Source organism: Ictalurus furcatus, chromosome 1 (assembly GCF_023375685.1).
Source record: "Ictalurus furcatus strain D&B chromosome 1, Billie_1.0, whole genome shotgun sequence".
NCBI lineage: Eukaryota > Metazoa > Chordata > Actinopteri > Siluriformes > Ictaluridae > Ictalurus > Ictalurus furcatus.
Genome location: NC_071255.1, coordinates 16,473,955 through 16,492,689, shown reverse-complemented (window position 1 = coordinate 16,492,689; position 18,735 = coordinate 16,473,955). Strand labels below are relative to the sequence as shown.

The following is an 18,735-nucleotide window of genomic DNA, read 5'->3' as shown; positions in this document are numbered from 1 at the left end:
CCAGAGCCAGCAGCAGAGCCAGGCTGAAATATACCACCACTCTGCCCTGCTGCTCCAGCAGGCCTTCCACACTGACAGGGTCAAAAGTCAGGTCAGCAGGCAAGCCAACACGCGCGAGCCCCAGACGGGCATACCTATAAAAACAAAGAAAACAGAGCTTATTGCTGTGTCAAAGGATGGGAAAACCATGACCAAAAATATTGTGGCATGGTTTCTCAGAGACTGTGAGAATGTGCTTGTACTAAACTGTGATCCTGGCAAAAATCATCCTTATCCCAAAACAAAGCACCGTTTTTTGTGTAGCAAATAAGTGGTTATTTTAGTAATTAGTCCAGGTTATGGATCTGTCATACAAACTTGGTAGACATTTTCAGACCTGCCAACCCTGAAGATGAATAATGGGATGTGAAAGGACAATTTCAATATAGTCATTTCACAAATCACTAGAAGTTGTTAGCATGTCCATATTTACAGGGTTTTGTGGTAACCCCCAGGCTCATGTAGGGAAAGCTTTCTTTCTTTCTATTCTAGGAAAAATATGTACATCAATTAATAAGAAAGTGGGCATGTAAACTTTTCTAGTGTACACATCACCATATATAGGTGCACTTCAGTATCTACCTCCCTTTGCTTGACCGCACTGTGTGAACAGGTCTGTGCTGACCAAAGCAGAAACACAAACAGCATTTTTAATCACTTTCCTTGGTGCATTTTTGAGTGAAAACTTATAGCAAAGGACACCAGTGTTAAAATGTGGAGCTCCTACACAACATGCACAAAGGTCTGCATTTTTGCTGAGGTGTGTCTGAAGAAGTAGTAAAACATCATCAACGTTAAAGAACAAGATCAGTCTTCTTGACTTATTATTACTACACAACCCCATATTGTTAATATGAATGTTGGAATGATACTGACTCAGCGAAAGGTAGTGTATGGGCTTTTTTAATGGTCTGGATGCCTGCTCTGCGTAGCTGAGGCCTCTCTGCTCTGATGATAACCTCCAGGGCTGCTCGGTAGCAGTGCATTTTCAGCAATGAGCTCTCATCTCTCAACCTATGGAGATAGTCTTCGAGTGCATGGCACGCTCCCTCACGGGCCTTATACGATAGCTCGTGTCCTGGCAACCGTCTCACCCACTTGCTCATTGGGTAGCCATATTCTGATTGTGATACTTCAGCTGTGTTATCAGACAGAGTGGGTAGGATGACTCCAGGAGGCGTAGGGTTCTCCTTGGTAGTGATTTTCATATAGCAGCATGCTACAGAGGTGATTCCTCGGACATGGGGGCAGTTGGCAAAATGGCGGAGGAGAGTAGCACTAAGGTCACCGCAAGCATGAAGTCCAGTCAGTACAAAATCTGACCACATTGGTTCTTTAACACTAGAACAAGTCTCAGAATGCATGGATGAAGTCCATCCAAAACCAGCTTGAGGGCGATTTTCTGCCATCACAGTGTCTGGCAGAGCTACACAGTCATTGCTTTCCTTTTCATGTTGCTGAAGAACAGACTTAGCTGAATTCTCTTCAGCAGAAGCTACCAAACTGCATTCCCCTGCGCACAAATGCTGGCTTCCACAAAGGAGCTCTGTTTCAAGCTCACATTCCTTGCCTGATGTCATCGATACCCGCTGTCTCTTTTTACATGGTCTTGCTGTGGCTGGGTAACTCTCACAGTTTTTCTCCATCTGCTCCAGCTGCTGAAGGAAAGTCTCCCAGGTGTCTCTGGGGTTGACCCAGCCAACTACGTGCCGGGGTATAGGATCAGGTGTTGTGTGAGCCACGCCTGTCTGAAAATGTGAAAAATTGCAAATGCAGTCACAGAGTATTTACTTCCCTCTGTTAACCTATAGATGAAACATAATGTGCTGATTAAAAAATACCTTACGACTCTCTTTGGCAAGAGTCGACAGGAGCTGTCCATCAAATTTAAAGGCCATGGAAACTAGATTGGGATCAGCCTCAACAGCATTAACATCCAGACCAAGTCCAAATGACAGGAAACGGGTCAAATGGCCCTATAATGAAATAAGATACTTAGTGGCGTTCTCAACTGTCCAAAAGTATGACAGACTCAAAATTACAAATAAATAATTATTTGCTTGTTTTCACGTCTAGTTTACTAATGTTTGCTACAGAGTTTGAACATTTTATTCATTTGGTTTGTTTTGTTTCACTTAAGTAATGTCATACAAGCAAGAATGCTATTGTACTGAATATCAGCACAGCTGTGATTTTCGTGCTGATATATAGTACAACAGCACAATTGTGAATGTAATATGGCTTTGATTCAACAGTTCTATAAATAATAAGAAAGAATGATAATGATGAATAAGAATAATAATGATTAACTGACTTTTCTGTCGCAATATAGCCGAATGTATTTTATTTTTGCTGTCATCGAAAATAGTTAGCAAAAAACCCACAACTGGACAGAGGGACAGACTGACTGATGGTTTCAGAGTAATAAAACCGTTGCTACAATTTGAATTTTGTAGTGAACAAAGATAAGCGGACTGATGCAAACACTGAAATTATCCAATCAAATTAGTGGACCAGAACTATCCACTGTAAAAACTTCAAATAAAATTGCAAATAAAATTAAACTGCACCATATTGCTTTCACATGAGGTTGTTCTTCGAGTCATCAGGAATTTGGTGGACATTTTATTAGTTCTCATAGATGTTGCTTCACCACTGTAGGCCATGCTAGTTCATTTTTATTGTAGAAAATATGGAATGCTAGAGTTGTTAACCACCAGTTAATACAGTGAATATACACACTGTCCATTTTATTAGGTACACCTGTTCATTTATGCACTTATCCCATCAGCCAGTCTTGTGGCGACAGCAGCATAAATGCATTAATAGTGCATAAAATCATGCAGATACAGGTCAACACCTTCAGTTAAGGTTCACATGAAACATCAGAATGGGGGGAAAGTTTGATCTCTGTGATTTTAACAGTGGCATGGCTGTTTGTGCCGGATGGGCTGGTATGAATATTTCAGAAACTGCTCACTCTGATCTCCTGGGATTTTCACACACACAACAGTCTCTAGGGCAGGGGGGTCCAATCTTATCCGCAAAGGGCCGGTGTGGGTGCAGGTTTTCATTCCAACCAAGCAGGAGCCGCACCTGATTCAACCTGTTTAATCAGTTGATCTTGGCTTTCAATAGCCTCAGGTGTGACTTCTGCTTGGTTGGAATGAAAACTTGCACCCACACCGGCCCTTTCCGGATAAGATTGGACACCTCTGCAATAGAGTTTACAGAAGATGGTGCAAAAAACAAAAAGCACTGAGTGAGGGACAGTTATGTGGGCAGAAACACTCTGCTGATAAGAGAGGTCAGAGGAAAATGGCCAGATTAGTTTGAGCCAGGAAGGATATAGTAATAACTCATTATAATCACTCTTTACAAGCATGGTGAGCAGAAAAGCATCTCAGCATGCACAAAACATTGAACCTTAAGTTGGATGGGCTACAACAGGCATTTTCACCCACAGAACTGTCCCTCACTGTGTTTTTTGTTATTGTTGTTGTTTTTAGCACCATTCTGTGTAAACTCTAGAAACTGTTGTGTGTGGAAAAGGAGATCTGCTTTAAGTCACAGAAATCAAACTTTTTCCCCATTCTGATGTTTGATGTGGACATTAACTGAAACTCTTGGCCTGTAAAATTAAATGAAATTAAATCTGATTTATTTTCAATTGTTAAATTATTCTTCTGTATTAATACAAACAATTTCATATGTTGAATTTCACAGAACAGTTGGTATGTATCATTCTTTGTGGTCATACTGTTGGGAATCTGTGGGACTGTATTGGCAAACACCATCCATTGAAATGTTAATCAATTAGTCTAAAATCACTGAATGTCACAAATGAAACTAACTGAACCACAGTGACAATCCTCGGTCTCTTTCACAGTATTACGTTGGTGTGAGATTGTAAATTTGTATTCACAACAACATTAAATGATGATTCACTTGACAGTGACACTTGATTTTCTGTAAACCATGGTTCAGATGTTTGGTGAGCATGCAAATCTTTGTCAGTATAAACCAAAGTAAAATCAACCATCAAGTGATAGAAGATTTACCTGCCCAGACCCAACATCAACCACACTGCTACACTGGGTCTGGTCACACAGCTGCTTAACTAACTGAAATAAAGTGGTGAAAAATAATTTTTATGTTCATGAAATAACGGCAAATAAACACACATATTATCGGTAATAATTAAGTCGGTACTGGAGCCAAATTTACCATGCCAAGCTTACGAATCTCATGTTGTTTCTTGGGTTTCACATGTTTACGGAAGATATGACCAAGCAGAGAACTTTGACTGTTGTTAGAGTGAAATTCAACTGGCTTTACTGTGTCCTCGGAGCGGTGGGCTGGAGGCATCCGAGGAAATGCCAGTATGTGAGCTGTGGCCCGTAGTGCCAGTAAAGATAGAGGCCACACTGAAGGGTAGCTAAAAAAAATGGTCAAAGTGTAATTAAACACAACATTGCATCAAAATTAATGTGTTTATTGTGTTTGTTTATTAAAGGAATATTTTTACTGTGCTATTTTATAATAAAGTCAACTCAGAAGCTACTAAAATGAAATAATTGTTTATACTCAGTGATGGATGGTCATGATATTAGATGGGAGAGATAAAATCTGTCAATAGCTCCACAATGAAACAATTAAAGTTTATATCATACATTATATCATGAGGTGTCATCCATGGAATAAATAAGAATGATGTAGAGCAAACTATTACACACACACGTAAAAACATAAAGACATACAGGCACATTTATGAATGATATGACGTTCTAAAAATGTTTTGGTTCAACCCAAACAAATGCTAAACTTACTGTTCTGTCATATGTCCACATGTGTAATTTCTACTTTGACTGGACATTGTGTCTAATCTAACTACTTTTAAATTCTCATCCAAATGCATTTTAGGGGAAAAAAAATTAAACAATCCACCTCATTCATGTTCATCACACTTATGATTCTATTTCACGTGTGTCTTCTCAATCGGTACCAATGACGTGTTATAGATGCATCAGCGATCTAGGCAGGTTTCATTCTATATAACCACCTAACACAGCAATCATCTACAATCTGGACTAGAAAAAAAATCAGCCCAGCCGGACATGCTGCAGCCTTCAGAGATGCCGCACTCTCAGTCTACTGCGCTTTTAGTATAAGTGATAATGTGCATGTGTGAGTAACACACAGTGAACAGCACTAACAACACTACACGTGGCTGGCTAGCACACACTAACCTAGTATACAATACTGCAGTCTTGTAACTGTGTTTATCTCTTACTGCTATGTGCACAGTAACAGAAAATAGCTGAAGGATTATTATAATGTTTAAAGTGTATGAAGTAGGTTGCATTGGCTTACAACTAATAAGCGAGGTCTTTAGTACAGCAGAGTAATTACAGCTAACATGTCTGTTTTTTAAAGGCTTTTTACATAACCAGTTATCTGATTAGCTGTTATTTGAATTTTGATATTATGTTATGTACAAACCCTATAGTTTGTAGTCATAGCAATGTAAATACTCTATTATGTTTGAATCTATTAGGTTGGTTTAATATTGGAAAGTTTCTCCACAATACACGATTTCTGGACAGCACATGCGCAATATCACTACTCCTGAGAGTGCAGCAGGCTGACAATACACCGATTTGTGTATATTGTATTATATCTTCTTTAATCCATCTAGCCATCTTCCATATCGGAGAGCCTGTAGTCTATCACAGGGAACTCTGGGCACAAGGCAGGGGACACCCTGGACAGGGTGCAACCCATCACAGGGCACAAGCTCACACACACTCACACTACGTACAATATGGAAATGACAATCAGCCTACAACGCATGTCTGTGGACTGGGGGAGGAAACTGGAGTAGCCAGAGGAAACCCCAAAGCACAGGGAGAACAGGCGAACTCCATCCATACAGGGTGGAGGCGGGATTCTGTGTGTGTGTGTGTGTGTGTGTATATATATGTATATACACACATACATACATATGTGTGTGTGTATGTATGTGTGTTATATAGCCTATATATAGTATATACTAGTTTATACTTACACTCTGTTCTTCATCTCTCTTTCCAGCAGCAGGTCTGCTACCTGAGGTGGTGATAAATCTTGCAAAGCTTTCTGCCATCCTTCAGGTAGTGTTTCCCACAGGTTCTCACTGAAAAACTCCTGAGAATAAATAAGACAGTAAATAATGGTCCACCAGTAGAGGAATTATAAAGCTTTACCAGCAGCATAGTCCCAGATACTGTACAAGTCACTTAAAGCACCACTGGAGGCACAGACATTCAGCAAGAATAAATTGTTATGGAACAAAGAGAGGAAATAAAAACAGAAAAGACATTTATTTTAATAATTCTGGTTTTAAAAAGTGATCATTACAATAATGTAAGAGTCGGATATGTGCTTATATCTCGACAGGAACAATACAAGGCTCTTCGCTAAGTCCTTCTGCTGCTGCTCTGAAAGTGTAACCGAAAACATTTTCACATCTCAGTCTTCCTGACAATATCAAGAATCTACTTTATTATCAAAGAGCCTCTGGACAAATGCTTGCAATTACAACTAGCTAGCGTTGCTTAAACTGTGGTTCAATCCCATATCGAGCCCCAGTGGCTTAAATATATGCACTACATAAGGTGTATAAGTTGTTATTTCAATCCCTATGTAGTGCACTTATATATGAAGTAAGGGCTTGTTTGGGATTCGGCCTATGAGGAAAGACTGCCCTCCAACCCGGAAGTGCATCCAACCCGACTCGTGCATATGGAAGGTACTGTGTTCATTTAAAAAACTTAATGCCGATTTTACCTATATTTATTTTTGTTGTAAATAATAATAATAATAATAATAATAATAATAATAATAATAATTAAGCAGTGTGTTAGAATAGACATACCGAGATAAATTAGATTGAAAGCTAAATACACAGACAACAGTCGAAAGATTTGTTCCCTAGAAATTTAACGTTAGCGTCCCTGTGTTTGTTTCATTTATGGTTTGATTAGTGCAACTATTCGGTCTCTAGGGCCCAGTTGTTCAAAAAGTTTCATCTGGATCAGAATGATCCGGATTTGAAAATGTTTTGCTATCCAGGATCAATAATCCATTTTACCTTTTTTCCGAAGCACCATTGGATTAGATCACCCTGATTGGTAGTCTAAAGTATACTTTATCAGTGTAACTGTTAAACAAATCAAGTGTAAATTTTTGTTGCATTTTTTTGACCACTTTTAAAGATTTATAACTAATTTTCCTGAAATCCTCCCTGAATCCACCTTTCTGCTGGAATCAAGATAGACCTGATTTTTTTGGATAACGGGTATGCCAATCCTACCAAATAGTTTTGAAGAACACATACTAAAGGTTTAATCCAGATCACAAGTTACTCATTTTCAAGATTACATCCAATCCGATAGCTGAAATCTGATTAGATTACTTCTGAACAACTGGGCCTAGATGATCTCTTTTAAATCCAGCAAGTTAGCTGGTTCAGTATACAGGACTAAATCAATAATCAGCAGTTTACTCTTCCTACTACTACATTTCCTAATCCTAATTGTTGTTGTTTTAGCTCATTTGTCATGTACCAAAAGTCTTCCTCTGTTGATTTTAACTTTCTTCATATTTCTGCTGCATCACTGATCATTTAGCTAGATTTTCTTGTAATTACATATGGCCTCTGTTAAATCAACTCTCATGGCACATAAGCAACATGCTCAGGTATGAACATATCTCTTTTGAAAAAGTCTAATACTTTGGATGCCCTAGTTTGGATTGCTTGCTTAAGGTTAATTAAAATATCTTTAGGTTAAAGTTGACAGTAAACCATAATACACAGAGGTGTTTTTTCAATTCATGAGTTATTGGGCTACATATGACAAAATAGTCAAATGTTATTGTTGAAGTATGTTTGTATTTGATTATACTAAAGTGAATTAAGTAGTATAGTGTTAGAGAAGCTAGGGTTGAATCAATACAATTTTTTATTGAATATCAGTATATATTCTTTGGTACTCGTTGCTTCTGATACTGATTTACTAAATAGTAACTGCTACTTTCCCTACTTAGTATTAATCAGTCAGAGGCATCATGGAATATTTTATTTAGGTCTGTTTATGCTGGATGCTGCCATGTGCTGCTACTAATGAATTCCTCAGGCTAAGTTTTATGGTTGGCCGACCCGGGCACACAGTGCCGTATCAGTGATCCTGGTTGTTAAAAATGAGTGCAAGGTGCCATGAATCGCCCCTTGACTCCTGAGCAAATTGTAGACCTGCTGAGAGGGGGCAAATGAAGTGCACATGTGCACATTGTTTGTTTGTTTGTTTGTTTATTTATTTAGTTTTAACAAGTATGATTAAATATACATACCAGTATCAGCATTGCTGCATACCTAAAATAACGCACACTAGTAACTTGTACAAGTAAATTTATCAGCTGAAGGCAGAGTTTATATTTGTATTTGCTTTTAAATCACCTTATGCTTTGCTGATATACTGAATAAGATTTTGACTAAAAATATTTTCCATCTAATGTTGTGATGGGTTGGAAATGCTTGATATTCATTGTGAATGTGTGTGAAAGAACTCTTTTGAATTATGCTGCAGTGAAGCTATACCTAACCCTGTCATATCAGTGATATCCAGTAGTGTTCACTGCTCTACACACCAAATATAACACTTTAACTCAAACTAGCTTTCTACAGTCTAGTCTAATAAATAGCAAAATAAATAAATATATCATTTATTACAGTCTTATTAATATTGTGCTGTTCTTTCTTTTCAAGATGCACAGAACATCCACATGCAGGGGCTAAATAAACAGTTCGGCTGAGTATCACTACTGGACTGAACAGCTCTACCCTGTAATGAAGAGAACTTCTTGTAACATTGCAGTTATTCCTTGGAAATATTTGTTGTCTTGAAGTATGTCAGGAATTAATCTTAACTTGGACTTCAGTGGCCCTGGCCGTAATGAGTGCCAAGAGAAAGCCAGTGGAAATGCCAAACACGAACAGTTCAATAGAAAGAGGCGCTACCTGGAGCGTAAGGGTTTGCTGAATAAAAAGCAAAACACAAATAACAGTCAAAAAGGAAAATGCACAAAGAATCATTTGCATTGGAAAAGAAGGGACCATTCACAAGCCAGTGCTGTTTTCCCAAAATTTACTACTCTACAGCCCGAATTGTCTGCAAATTCCCCCAATTTCATGCAAGCCCACCATGGGAACTCTGCGACCATCAAGGAATTCACAGTGCCTTCAAAGTCAACATCTAGAGTAGGATTCAGTTCAGTACTGCACAACCCGATGAAATATGTAGCCCTTGACTGTGAGATGGTAGGGACAGGGCTCAAAGGTCATTGCAGTGAGCTGGCCCGCTGCAGCATAGTCTCCTATGATGGGGATGTAATTTATGACAAGTTCATCAAGCCTGTTAATCCAGTTACAGATCTTCGCACTCCCTGGAGTGGAGTGAGATGGCGAGATCTCCATAATGCAACACCCTTCAAACAGGCCCAGAGAGAGGTAAAGTAGTAAAGCACTGTCATATCTTCTTAATTGCTTCAAAATTGGCAACATGATGAGCTGCAATGTATTTCTCCTTAAATTTTCAATATGTAGAGCAGTAATTCCAAATACACATCTACCCACAGATTGTAAATATCCTCACAGGGAAAGTGGTTGTGGGCCATGCTGTCCATAATGATTTTAAGGTTTTGCACTATTTCCATCCTGTCCACCTCGTGCGAGACACCTCACGCAGTCCCATCCTGAATCGGAAAGCTGATCTTCCAGAGAACAAGTCTGCCTCTCTGAAGACCCTCACAAAGATTCTCTTGAACATGGATATACAGGTTTGTTGGACATTAAAGAACACAAAGAGTCTGTAGAAAAACCCGACCATTAATTCTGTGTAATCAAATAAGCAAATATTTTGGGGATAGTTATAATCTAATCATTATCAGCTTAATGCATTCTCAGTTTTGCTGCCTCTTCTACTGATGGGTCTATGTAGTTTTGGTAGTTTTCTATGTGCCACTTTGTCCTTTATTACTACACTAATTCAGGAAATGTAGATGTTCTTATCCTCCATCCAAGTGAACGATGCAGCTTCAGCTAACCTGGTTTTGTAAAAACCCTAGCCAAATGTATCGATTTGATTTAAAGCTACATTGTATTAATCTTGTTTTGAGGCTTTCACTAAAAATCCCGTCTTGTGTCCTCAGATGGGAAAGAGAGGCCACTCTTCAGTAGAAGACGCAAAAGCCACCATGGAGCTATATAAAAAAGTAGCAGTGGAATGGGAGACGACTTTAGCTTTAAATACTGCTTCCTAGAGAAAAAAACCTGCTGGGTGATGCCAAGTTTTCTACTTAATTAATGCTCAGTGTTTTAAGAATGAGATTTCAGCCTTTAAACCTAAACTTAATCCTAGTTTTAAATACAAAAAAGCTCTCCAACCAATTTTAAAACTGTTAATGCTACTTCCACAGTTTGAAATGATTGTTGTTCAGGTGCTAGTTGACAACTTATTATAACAACTTATTTAAAATAAAACAGTAAACTGCAATCAGTGGTTAGTAAAGATTAACCACTGAAGTAAACTTCAGTTGTCATTGTAGAGTTTAATCTAGAGTAATCAATTTCTGTGTGAGTGCAGTTGGTGTCTTTTTGGTGTGCAAGCAGGTTGGTGGTACATCTGGAACTGGGGGCGGGGGGGTGCCGGATGGCGCCGGATGGCAGCATGTCTGATGGCACGCCTGGGAACGTTGGAATGGGTTAGTCTCCATGCCCTCTCTACCTTTATTTTTTATATAAGACTGGGTTGCCTTTTTTAGCTCTTGTAAATTCTCTACAAGAGGAGTAAACTACAACCAAAGCCGCCTACATCACCAATCCTTCAATGAATCATACATGCAGGCTTCTAGTCCTAAAATCCTTCTCATACATCACTTAGTCATTGATTCGATACCATGTATGGTATGGCTTTTCTGCTTTGATATTTGGCTAACAGTCAGCTTGTGTAGTATATTTGCTAAACTGTTCTGCACAGTTGGCAAATAGGGTTCTGAGTCAGCTACTGGCCATCTATATTCACAGGGTGGTCAAAAAGAAAAGTCTGTTCAGCAGTTATTTCAGCACACATTACACCAAATTGTAAGTTCTATTTGCCAAGCTGTTACAAGAGGGAACAACTGGATCATATTTAATTTTATATATCATTGAGCTTGTGTAAAGATTGTTTGAAGATTGTCTCATATTTCCTTTAGAAGAATCAAATGATTTTAGCCGGAAAACTTAGTCTTGCTGGAAGGTGATGGCAGACACAACTGTGGATGTGGTATGCTAAAGCTAGGCACTTTTGATGCAAGTTCATACTTTCCTAGTAGTGGTTTGGAAACAGCGGGTGCTGATGGAATGGTTACCAGTTAGACGAACCTATTTTTATCCATGTGTCAGTCTGAATGGTGTGCAGATGTGTTGGTTTCGTAACTGTCTGAAAGTAAAAAAAAGTTACCTAATCAGTAATTTTGCTTAGATTATGCTAATATTAGAAGAGTAATTATGCTAACATTAGAGACTTTGTTGACTTTGAAAACATGCAGTTTTTCAGCATTCCCACTTGTAACCATGTAAGATGGACATTACAAATTGATCTTTACTTAACTTTGAAACTGTTTTAAGGCTGTGTTTTGATTTTAAATGTATGCTGTGGGTCTACTAAGTCCCTTACGTAGAATACTGTTCACCAATATGTATTTCATATATATCAGAATTTCCATTTAGTCTTTCATCAAATACATTACATGGCCAAAGGTATATATTACCAGGGATGTCTTAATGGTAATTATTGAATTAAGCTGTTAATGTACACCCATTCTTGATACCATTGCATATAATTTAACACATTATATATATATATATATAATATATATATATATATATATATATATATATATATATATAAAATATATATTAAAAAAAAATATAACAACTTGGCAATACAATGGGGGAGCTCAGTAACTTTAACCATGGGACCACCATAATGTGGCATATGGTCAACAATAATTAATGTTATTGTCATTTTAAATGTCTACTGTAGTAGGACTTATGACAACTTATCCACAAAGTGGTCCAGAGCAAATTCACAGAACCTTGGCTGAGTCAGTACTGAGTTCCAAACAGCTTGTGCAAGCAGCATCAGCACAATAGCTGTTCGGTGGGAGTTAAACAACATTGGTTTCCATGGCTAAGCAGCTGCCCAGAAGCCTAAAATCAACAAGCACAATTTCAAATGTGAACCAGAGTGGTATAAATTATCACCACTGAACTATTGGAAAGACTTTCTCTGGACTGATGATTGGTCTATTGCTTCACTCTGCAGCAGTCTACTGGAGAAGTCTTCGTTTAGTGGAGGCCTGGTAAACATTCTCTACTTCAGTGTGTAATGCCAACTGTAAATGTGCCGTTTGGGGGATTGTTTTTCCAAATATTAAAGACATACAAGTCTTTCAGTGAAGGTGAAATAAGTGGTTCAACCTATCAAGAATTGATGCATTTAAATTTAAAGGGCGGTGGTAGCTCAGTGGGTATGGTGTTGGTCTACTGCTCAGAAGGTTGTGAGTTCAAACCCCAGCATCACCAAACTGTTGGGCTCTTGAGCAAGGCCCTTAACCCTCAATTGCTCAGATGTATGAATGAGATAAGTGTAAGTCACTCTGGATAAGGGTGTCTGCCAAATACCATAAATGTGATGTAATGTAATTTCAGTAACTTTGTTACTAGAATTTACAGGTCCAATGCTCCTTTTCTTTCTTCTTTTTTTTCTCCCCTCTCTTCTTCCTTTCTTCTTCTCCCCGGAACCCATAGTAGGAACATTGGGTGCGAGGAAGAAATTCATTCTGGATAGGATGCAGTCCATTACAGTGGTCCATTACAGCACACCATGCACACACACATTAATACATACCTAGGGCAATCTAATCTAGCCAAGCCACCTACATGCATGTTTTTTGGGAGGTGGAAAAAACCTAGGGATAAAATGAACATAGGAAAGTAGAAAGTAGCCCAAGCTCGGGATTTTAACCAGGGACCCTGGAACCATGCCACTTTTAATTGTTAATTTATCTAGTTGTAAATATAGCAATAACCTTGGGATATTTAAAGGAAATAATGAATGCCATTCCTTAAACAGGATACAGGATACATGTTAAACTTGAACAGCAATTAGTTTCACCTCTTGTATATTAAGAAGCACTTTGCTTGCACAGCTGGAAGACTTCTGTCTGGAACATTCCGTTTCTCAAGATACCTCGTATAATACTCCAGTTTTTCCGGCCTCAAAGTGTAAAGGTTGTCTTCTGATTAGAGTAAGGACCTGGCTGTTTTAGCCTGGTTAAGGACACTACTGGCAAGGAAGCCTCCCTGTGCTATTAGCCTTCCTGTCTGACTCTGCTTAACCTATATGTTAAATTCCTCTAGTGTCTGATATTCAGGCTGCAAGATTTAAGGATACAAAGCTGTATTCACCCTCCTCCTCCTCTGTGGGACAACCCAGCTGCAGCCAGGCAGATTAACCCTGCTGTCTCATTCATTCTATTTGCCACTAGATATCTCAGTTCTTCTGTTGCCACAAACATGAATCACGAATGGATTTCTTTTTTCCATGTTTGCAGACTTGAATCACTAATGAGTCAGCTGCTGGGCATCACCATGGATGTGAATTACATACAGATCAATGAATTACAGACTTTAGTTTCATCATACCTAAGATCTTGTAGTGTACATGCTCCTCTCATGTAGAAGTAATGGTCAGGGTTTGTGTGCTTTTCTGATTTTCTCTTGTATTTACCTGATGTGTCATGGGTTACGAATTTGTGGATAAACAGGGACCTTAAGTGTCACACTTGCAGCTGCTCAAAAGGACTGCAATTAGGGCAGCATGGTGGCACATCGGATGGCATTGCCACCTCACAGCTCTGGGGTCCCCAGTTTGTGTTACTGAATTTATGATATGCATGTGTTGCATTTCCTGTGTTCCCCTGGGGTCTGCATAGGTTTCCTCTTGGTTCTCTGTCAACTCTCACCTCCTAAAAACATGCATTCATGGATGTGTAGATTATGTGTGAATGTGTATGTACAGGGTGCAATGGACTGGCATCCCATCCTGGGTGTATTCCTCCCTCACTCAGGATAGTCTGGGATACTCTTGATGCACCATGACACCAAACAAGATAAAAAGTGGTTACTGAAGATGAATGAATGGATTTATGCTCTTTATTAGGAACACCTGTACATCTGATAATTTATGCAATTATCCAATCAGCTATTCATGTGACAACAGCATAACACATAAAAACCTTCAGATATAGGTAGTTTCAGTTAATGTTCACATCAAATGAGAATGTGATCTTGACTGTGGCATGGATATTGGTACTAGATGGGCTGGTTGAGTATTTCAGAAACTGCTGATCTCCAGGGTTTTGCACAACAATCTCTAGAGTTTACACAGAATCGTATGAAAAACAAAAATATCCAGTTGCAGGCCGTTCTGCAGGCAGAAAAGCACCCCAGAATGCACAATATGCCAACCAGCAGGAGACCACATCATTTCCACCTCTGTCAGCCAGGAACAGGAATCTGAGGTTAAACTGGGCACAGGCTCACCAAAACTGGGCAGTTAAATATTGGAAAAATGTCACCTGGTCTTTTTCCAGTCTTCAACTGCCCAGTTTTCATAAGTCTTTCTTGCTGTTTTGTTTTGTTTTTGTTGTTTATTTTATAATGTGTGGCAATTTACCTGAGCCACAAGAATTTCAATGTGCAAACATCCTTGACATTCTGTACATATGACAAATAAAAGACTTTGCAATGGCAGAGCTCTAAGCAAATGGTCTGCATTTATATAGCACTTTTATCCAAAGTGCTTTACACTGTGTCTCATTCACCCATACACCAACGGTAGCAGAGCTGCCATGCAAGGCGCTAACTTGCCATCAGGAGCTACGTGGGGTTCATTGTCTTGCCCAAGGACACTTCGGTATGTGGAGTTATGTGGGCTGGGAATCGAACCACCAACCCTATGATTAGTGGACAACTTGCTCTACCACCTGAGCCACAGCCGCCCTATAAGCATATTTTGTTTTTTGGGGGTTGTTTTTGGTCAGGGTTTACTTTGTGGGTGATCTACAGGGATCATTAATGTAATTGCTTGCCACTCCTCAGAAGAACTTGCAATTAAATAAATTAAACTAAACAATCTCTTTGATTTTGCTGGAGTGTCCCCCAGATATTCGTCCCATAACAAAACTGATATAGCCTTCATAACCCAAGTAAAATCTTTTACCGATAGACTTTTTAATTATGACCATGCCAAGAATGCATATCTGTTTTATCTTTGCTTTTTAATTATGTGGAGTCCTTTGAAGGTACAAAAGCTATATGTCTGATAAAAGTGTCTGAGTGCCAGTAGTCTAGGACCATGTGCACCAGGCCAGGTGGCTGTGATGTAGGGTCAAAAGCTTTTAACTCATTCAGAGATTAACAATTATTTAATTGAATACGTTAAAAAGTGTTTTAACTAATTTAGAGATATAAAAGAGCCATGCTGTAAAATCTAGTCTTTTATCCATCCATTTTCTGTACTGCTTATCCTACACAGGATCATGGGGAGCCTGGAGTCCCAGGGGACTCGGGCACAAGGCGGGGGACACCCTGGACTAGGTGCCCACCCATCGCAGGCTGCGAGCACACACACATTCACGCACTACGGACAATTTAGAGATGCCAATCAGCCTACAACGCATGTTTTTGGACGCGGGGGGCGGAGTACCCCTGAACCATGGGGAGAACATGCAAACCCCACGCACACGGCGGAAGTGGAACTCGAACCCCCAACCCCGGAGGTGCGAGGCAAACGTGTCAGAGGCGTAACTGCATGGGTGGGGACACAGGAGTGTTTTGCCTTGCAGAATAAAACTCTGAAATACTTTCATTTGATGAAAATTCGTAAAATTCATCATTCGTAACTCCTCTGCTAAGTTAATAAGTCCCCTATTTTGCAAAATATGTCTGGTCTGCATTTCCTTTTCAGGGTAAGAGCCTCAACGCCCACTAAAACTTTTGTAGCTAATTACCGACATTTTCTTATAGAGGGGCTCTCTGGCGAGTAGTAATTTCCATTTACGCAAGTTTGCGCAGAAAAAAAGAATGGAAGACGTGGGAAGGTTCAACATCGCAGTACAACGGATTTGATTGTGCGTTGTCCAAATCATTTGTAAAGAGCAGTTTGATGTCAAGATGTCCTGTTATTCTGTGCCTGAGGGTCAGCATCAGTAGCGTCGGTAGCGAGGATGCGCTTTCTAAACTTCCCTCGTCTATTCGAATAACGTTTTCATCATCACTTCACTTTGTCTCGATGAGCTCACCTGCCAGAAAATCGCTTTCTTTGAATCTGCCCTCATTCGGACCGTTTTGCATCTGACGCACTCCCGTCCTACTTTCCAGTCATCAACCACTGCGTCGAATAACAAGTGCTCCCTGAATAAAAAGTGCTCCATGAGACAGACAGACCGAGCGAGAGAGAGAGAGAGAGAGAAGGGGGGGGGGGGCGCTGTTCCACACTTCTTCCTGTGCGCTCTTTTCTCCTCCTTTTCTCTTCTCCGTTCTCAGTCTCCGGGTTGTGCACACACAGGACACAGGTTCGCCTTCTTTTGCCTTTCTACTACAGAAAAGCACATTACTGGCGCAAGATTGTTTAGGGATGCGGTAGGTATCTGTGTCTTTTCCCTTTTTCCTGATCCCCTCTAGCATTTTCCAGTGCAGAAAGGTATTATATTACACTTAAGAGTTCATTTTTAAATATTATATTTCAAAATTATTTGGTAGACTTAAAAAAAAAAAAAAAACATTGGTTCACATTATTCTCCTTAGGTCTGAATGCTTATTATGAATTGTTTATTAATTGTTTTCATTTTGCTGTTGATGGTGACGTTGTTTGTTCTTGTGTGGGTAAGTTTAAAAAAAAAAAATACGCTCCTTATATGAGTTACTGTGTGATTAGTATATCATTGTAATTAGGCTACTGTAAAATTGCTACCCTGTTTTTAAGCATTAATTAACCACTTGAATCTTTTCACTTTGTGGCTCCTTGATACACTGCTAAATTGTAGGTGTTGTTTGGGTTAATTATATGATATTTGGCTTATGTGGGTCATAGTGTGGAGGCTATTCGAGAGCCTGTCAGTTTTGCTCTCAGTTAAAAGTTCAGAATCAGTCTTTTTAGAGAGTGGTCATCTGTTCTTGACATTTGAGAGTGAAACAACTTTACATAGATTGCCCAGCTCTTCAAAGCTGTCCAAAAAATCTGCAGCCAAATTAATCTGTCCCAACTATCCACTGCTTGCATGTTTGCTCATGCAATCACAGGTTGTATTCCTGTGATTAACATTATGAAGACCTACTGTGTTTTCCCCGTTTTTGCGTCGCTTCCATATAGTCACTTTGGATACAATAGATTTATTTCAGTACAATGGATCCTTATAAAGGGCAAACAAAGTTAAACTAAAGTGAGTTTTATTAGTATTATTATTACATGGCTAGTTATATATGTAACTTGGGTTGTGTGAACAATATAACTATCACAGTTGTCTCAGATCAACATGTATTCTAAACTAGTCACATGCATCATAAGCTCCACAGCAATAACTGGATGCTCTCATAGACCTTCATAGTAAAAACAAAAGATGCAAATGATTGATGACATGCAAGACTGCCATAATGATTCATTACACAAGTCAGCTCCTCCTTCCATAAACAGGAGAACTGAAACTTATATTGTCATTTTTCCCCATTTATTATTTTTTTCTCTTATTATTGTTTTAATTCATATTTTAATGTTTTTAAATTAACATGTGATTTGTCCCTCATACTCGTGTGCCATATACACTATATGGCCAAAAGTTTGTGGACACCTGGCCATTACACCCATATGTTGGTCTTCTCCAAACTGTTGCCAGAAAGTTCGAAGCACACAAATGTCTTTATATGCTGAAGCATTACAATTTGCCTTCACTGGAACTAAGGGGCCCAAACATGTTCCAGAATGACAATGCCCCTGTACACAAAGTGAGGTCCATGAAGATATGGTGTGCCATGGTTGGTGTAGAGGAACTCAGGTGGCCTGCACAGAGCCCTGACTTCAACTCCACTGAACAGCGTTGGGATAAATTGGAATGCTGACTTTACCCCAGGCCTCCTCAACCAACATCAGTGACTGACCTCACAAATGCTCTTGAGGCTGATTGGACACAAATCCTCACAGCCACACTCCAAAATCTAGAACCCATTTGTCATGCCTTGTGGATAATAAATGCAGTCCGTTTTATTTGCTGAAGAATGTCACATAAATCTTAGACAGTTCTAATCAAGAAAAGCATATATAATCTGGGTCTATATGTTAGAATGCAAGAAAAAAGACACGTCTACCTCAGTAAAGCACTATATCCTAATTCTCTTGCTCTTTCAGAGGAAAGAAAAAGAAAGGACTATATTACTGAAACAGTAATTTTCAGTAAGACTGTGCGCTGTGAGGTTAGAAAGGGTAGACGGTATTGTGAGGAATGGACGGATTGAGATTGAGAATGCTAGCAAAGCAGTAGACAAAGCTTCATTCC

The 18,735-nt window shown here is 39.2% G+C and overlaps 3 protein-coding genes across 6 annotated transcripts in view; 2 read left to right on the top strand and 1 right to left on the bottom strand.

Annotated features, from left to right (window-relative positions):
* mettl25b (methyltransferase like 25B) overlaps positions 1–6,671 on the bottom strand; it is a 9,690-nt gene extending 3,019 nt beyond the window's left edge. Inside the window, exons 1-7 of one of the 2 annotated variants that reach the window (XM_053629444.1) lie at positions 6,439–6,671; positions 6,107–6,225; positions 4,267–4,477; positions 4,101–4,163; positions 1,881–2,015; positions 916–1,787; positions 1–134 (exon numbers count right to left, since the gene is read on the bottom strand). The exon at positions 1–134 is cut by the window's left edge and continues 51 nt beyond it. In XM_053629444.1, the coding sequence (XP_053485419.1) occupies positions 1–134; positions 916–1,787; positions 1,881–2,015; positions 4,101–4,163; positions 4,267–4,477; positions 6,107–6,225; positions 6,439–6,540 (1,636 nt within the window). In that variant the 5' untranslated portion in view covers positions 6,541–6,671. The remainder of the gene's footprint in view (positions 135–915; positions 1,788–1,880; positions 2,016–4,100; positions 4,164–4,266; positions 4,478–6,106; positions 6,226–6,438) is intronic. The other variant, XM_053629452.1, reaches the window with a different exon arrangement.
* A 125-nt stretch (positions 6,672–6,796) lies between these two features.
* Positions 6,797–15,842, top strand: isg20l2 (interferon stimulated exonuclease gene 20-like 2). 3 transcript variants are annotated; one of them, XR_008386325.1, is made up of 5 exons: positions 6,797–6,829; positions 8,846–9,586; positions 9,715–9,915; positions 10,288–10,839; positions 15,723–15,842. XR_008386325.1 is itself a non-coding variant. In XM_053629502.1 (4 exons), exons 2-4 carry the CDS (start codon positions 8,987–8,989, stop codon positions 10,396–10,398), a joined length of 912 nt encoding a protein of 303 aa, XP_053485477.1. In that variant the 5' UTR covers positions 6,797–6,829; positions 8,846–8,986; the 3' UTR covers positions 10,399–12,022. The 3 variants fall into 3 exon arrangements, 1 of the variants encoding a protein (XP_053485477.1); XR_008386324.1 differs by having other exon boundaries at positions 12,932–15,834; XM_053629502.1 differs by lacking the exon at positions 15,723–15,842 and having other exon boundaries at positions 10,288–12,022.
* bcan (brevican) overlaps positions 15,831–18,735 on the top strand; it is a 25,419-nt gene continuing 22,514 nt past the window's right edge. Inside the window, exon 1 of the mRNA XM_053629430.1 lies at positions 15,831–16,828. Coding sequence (XP_053485405.1) covers positions 16,824–16,828 — 5 coding nt within the window. The 5' untranslated portion in view covers positions 15,831–16,823. The remainder of the gene's footprint in view (positions 16,829–18,735) is intronic.

What these genes read in the sequence shown, in the direction of transcription:
- isg20l2 (XM_053629502.1), top strand. Translation starts at nt 8,987, where the DNA reads ATGTCAGGAATTAATCTTAACTTGGACTTCAGTGGCCCTGGCCGTAAT. An exon ending in TCAAACAGGCCCAGAGAGAG is followed by an intron (nt 9,587 to 9,714) that starts GTAAAGTAGTAA and finishes ATCTACCCACAG; the next exon opens with ATTGTAAATATCCTCACAGG. An exon ending in TCTTGAACATGGATATACAG is followed by an intron (nt 9,916 to 10,287) that starts GTTTGTTGGACA and finishes TTGTGTCCTCAG; the next exon opens with ATGGGAAAGAGAGGCCACTC.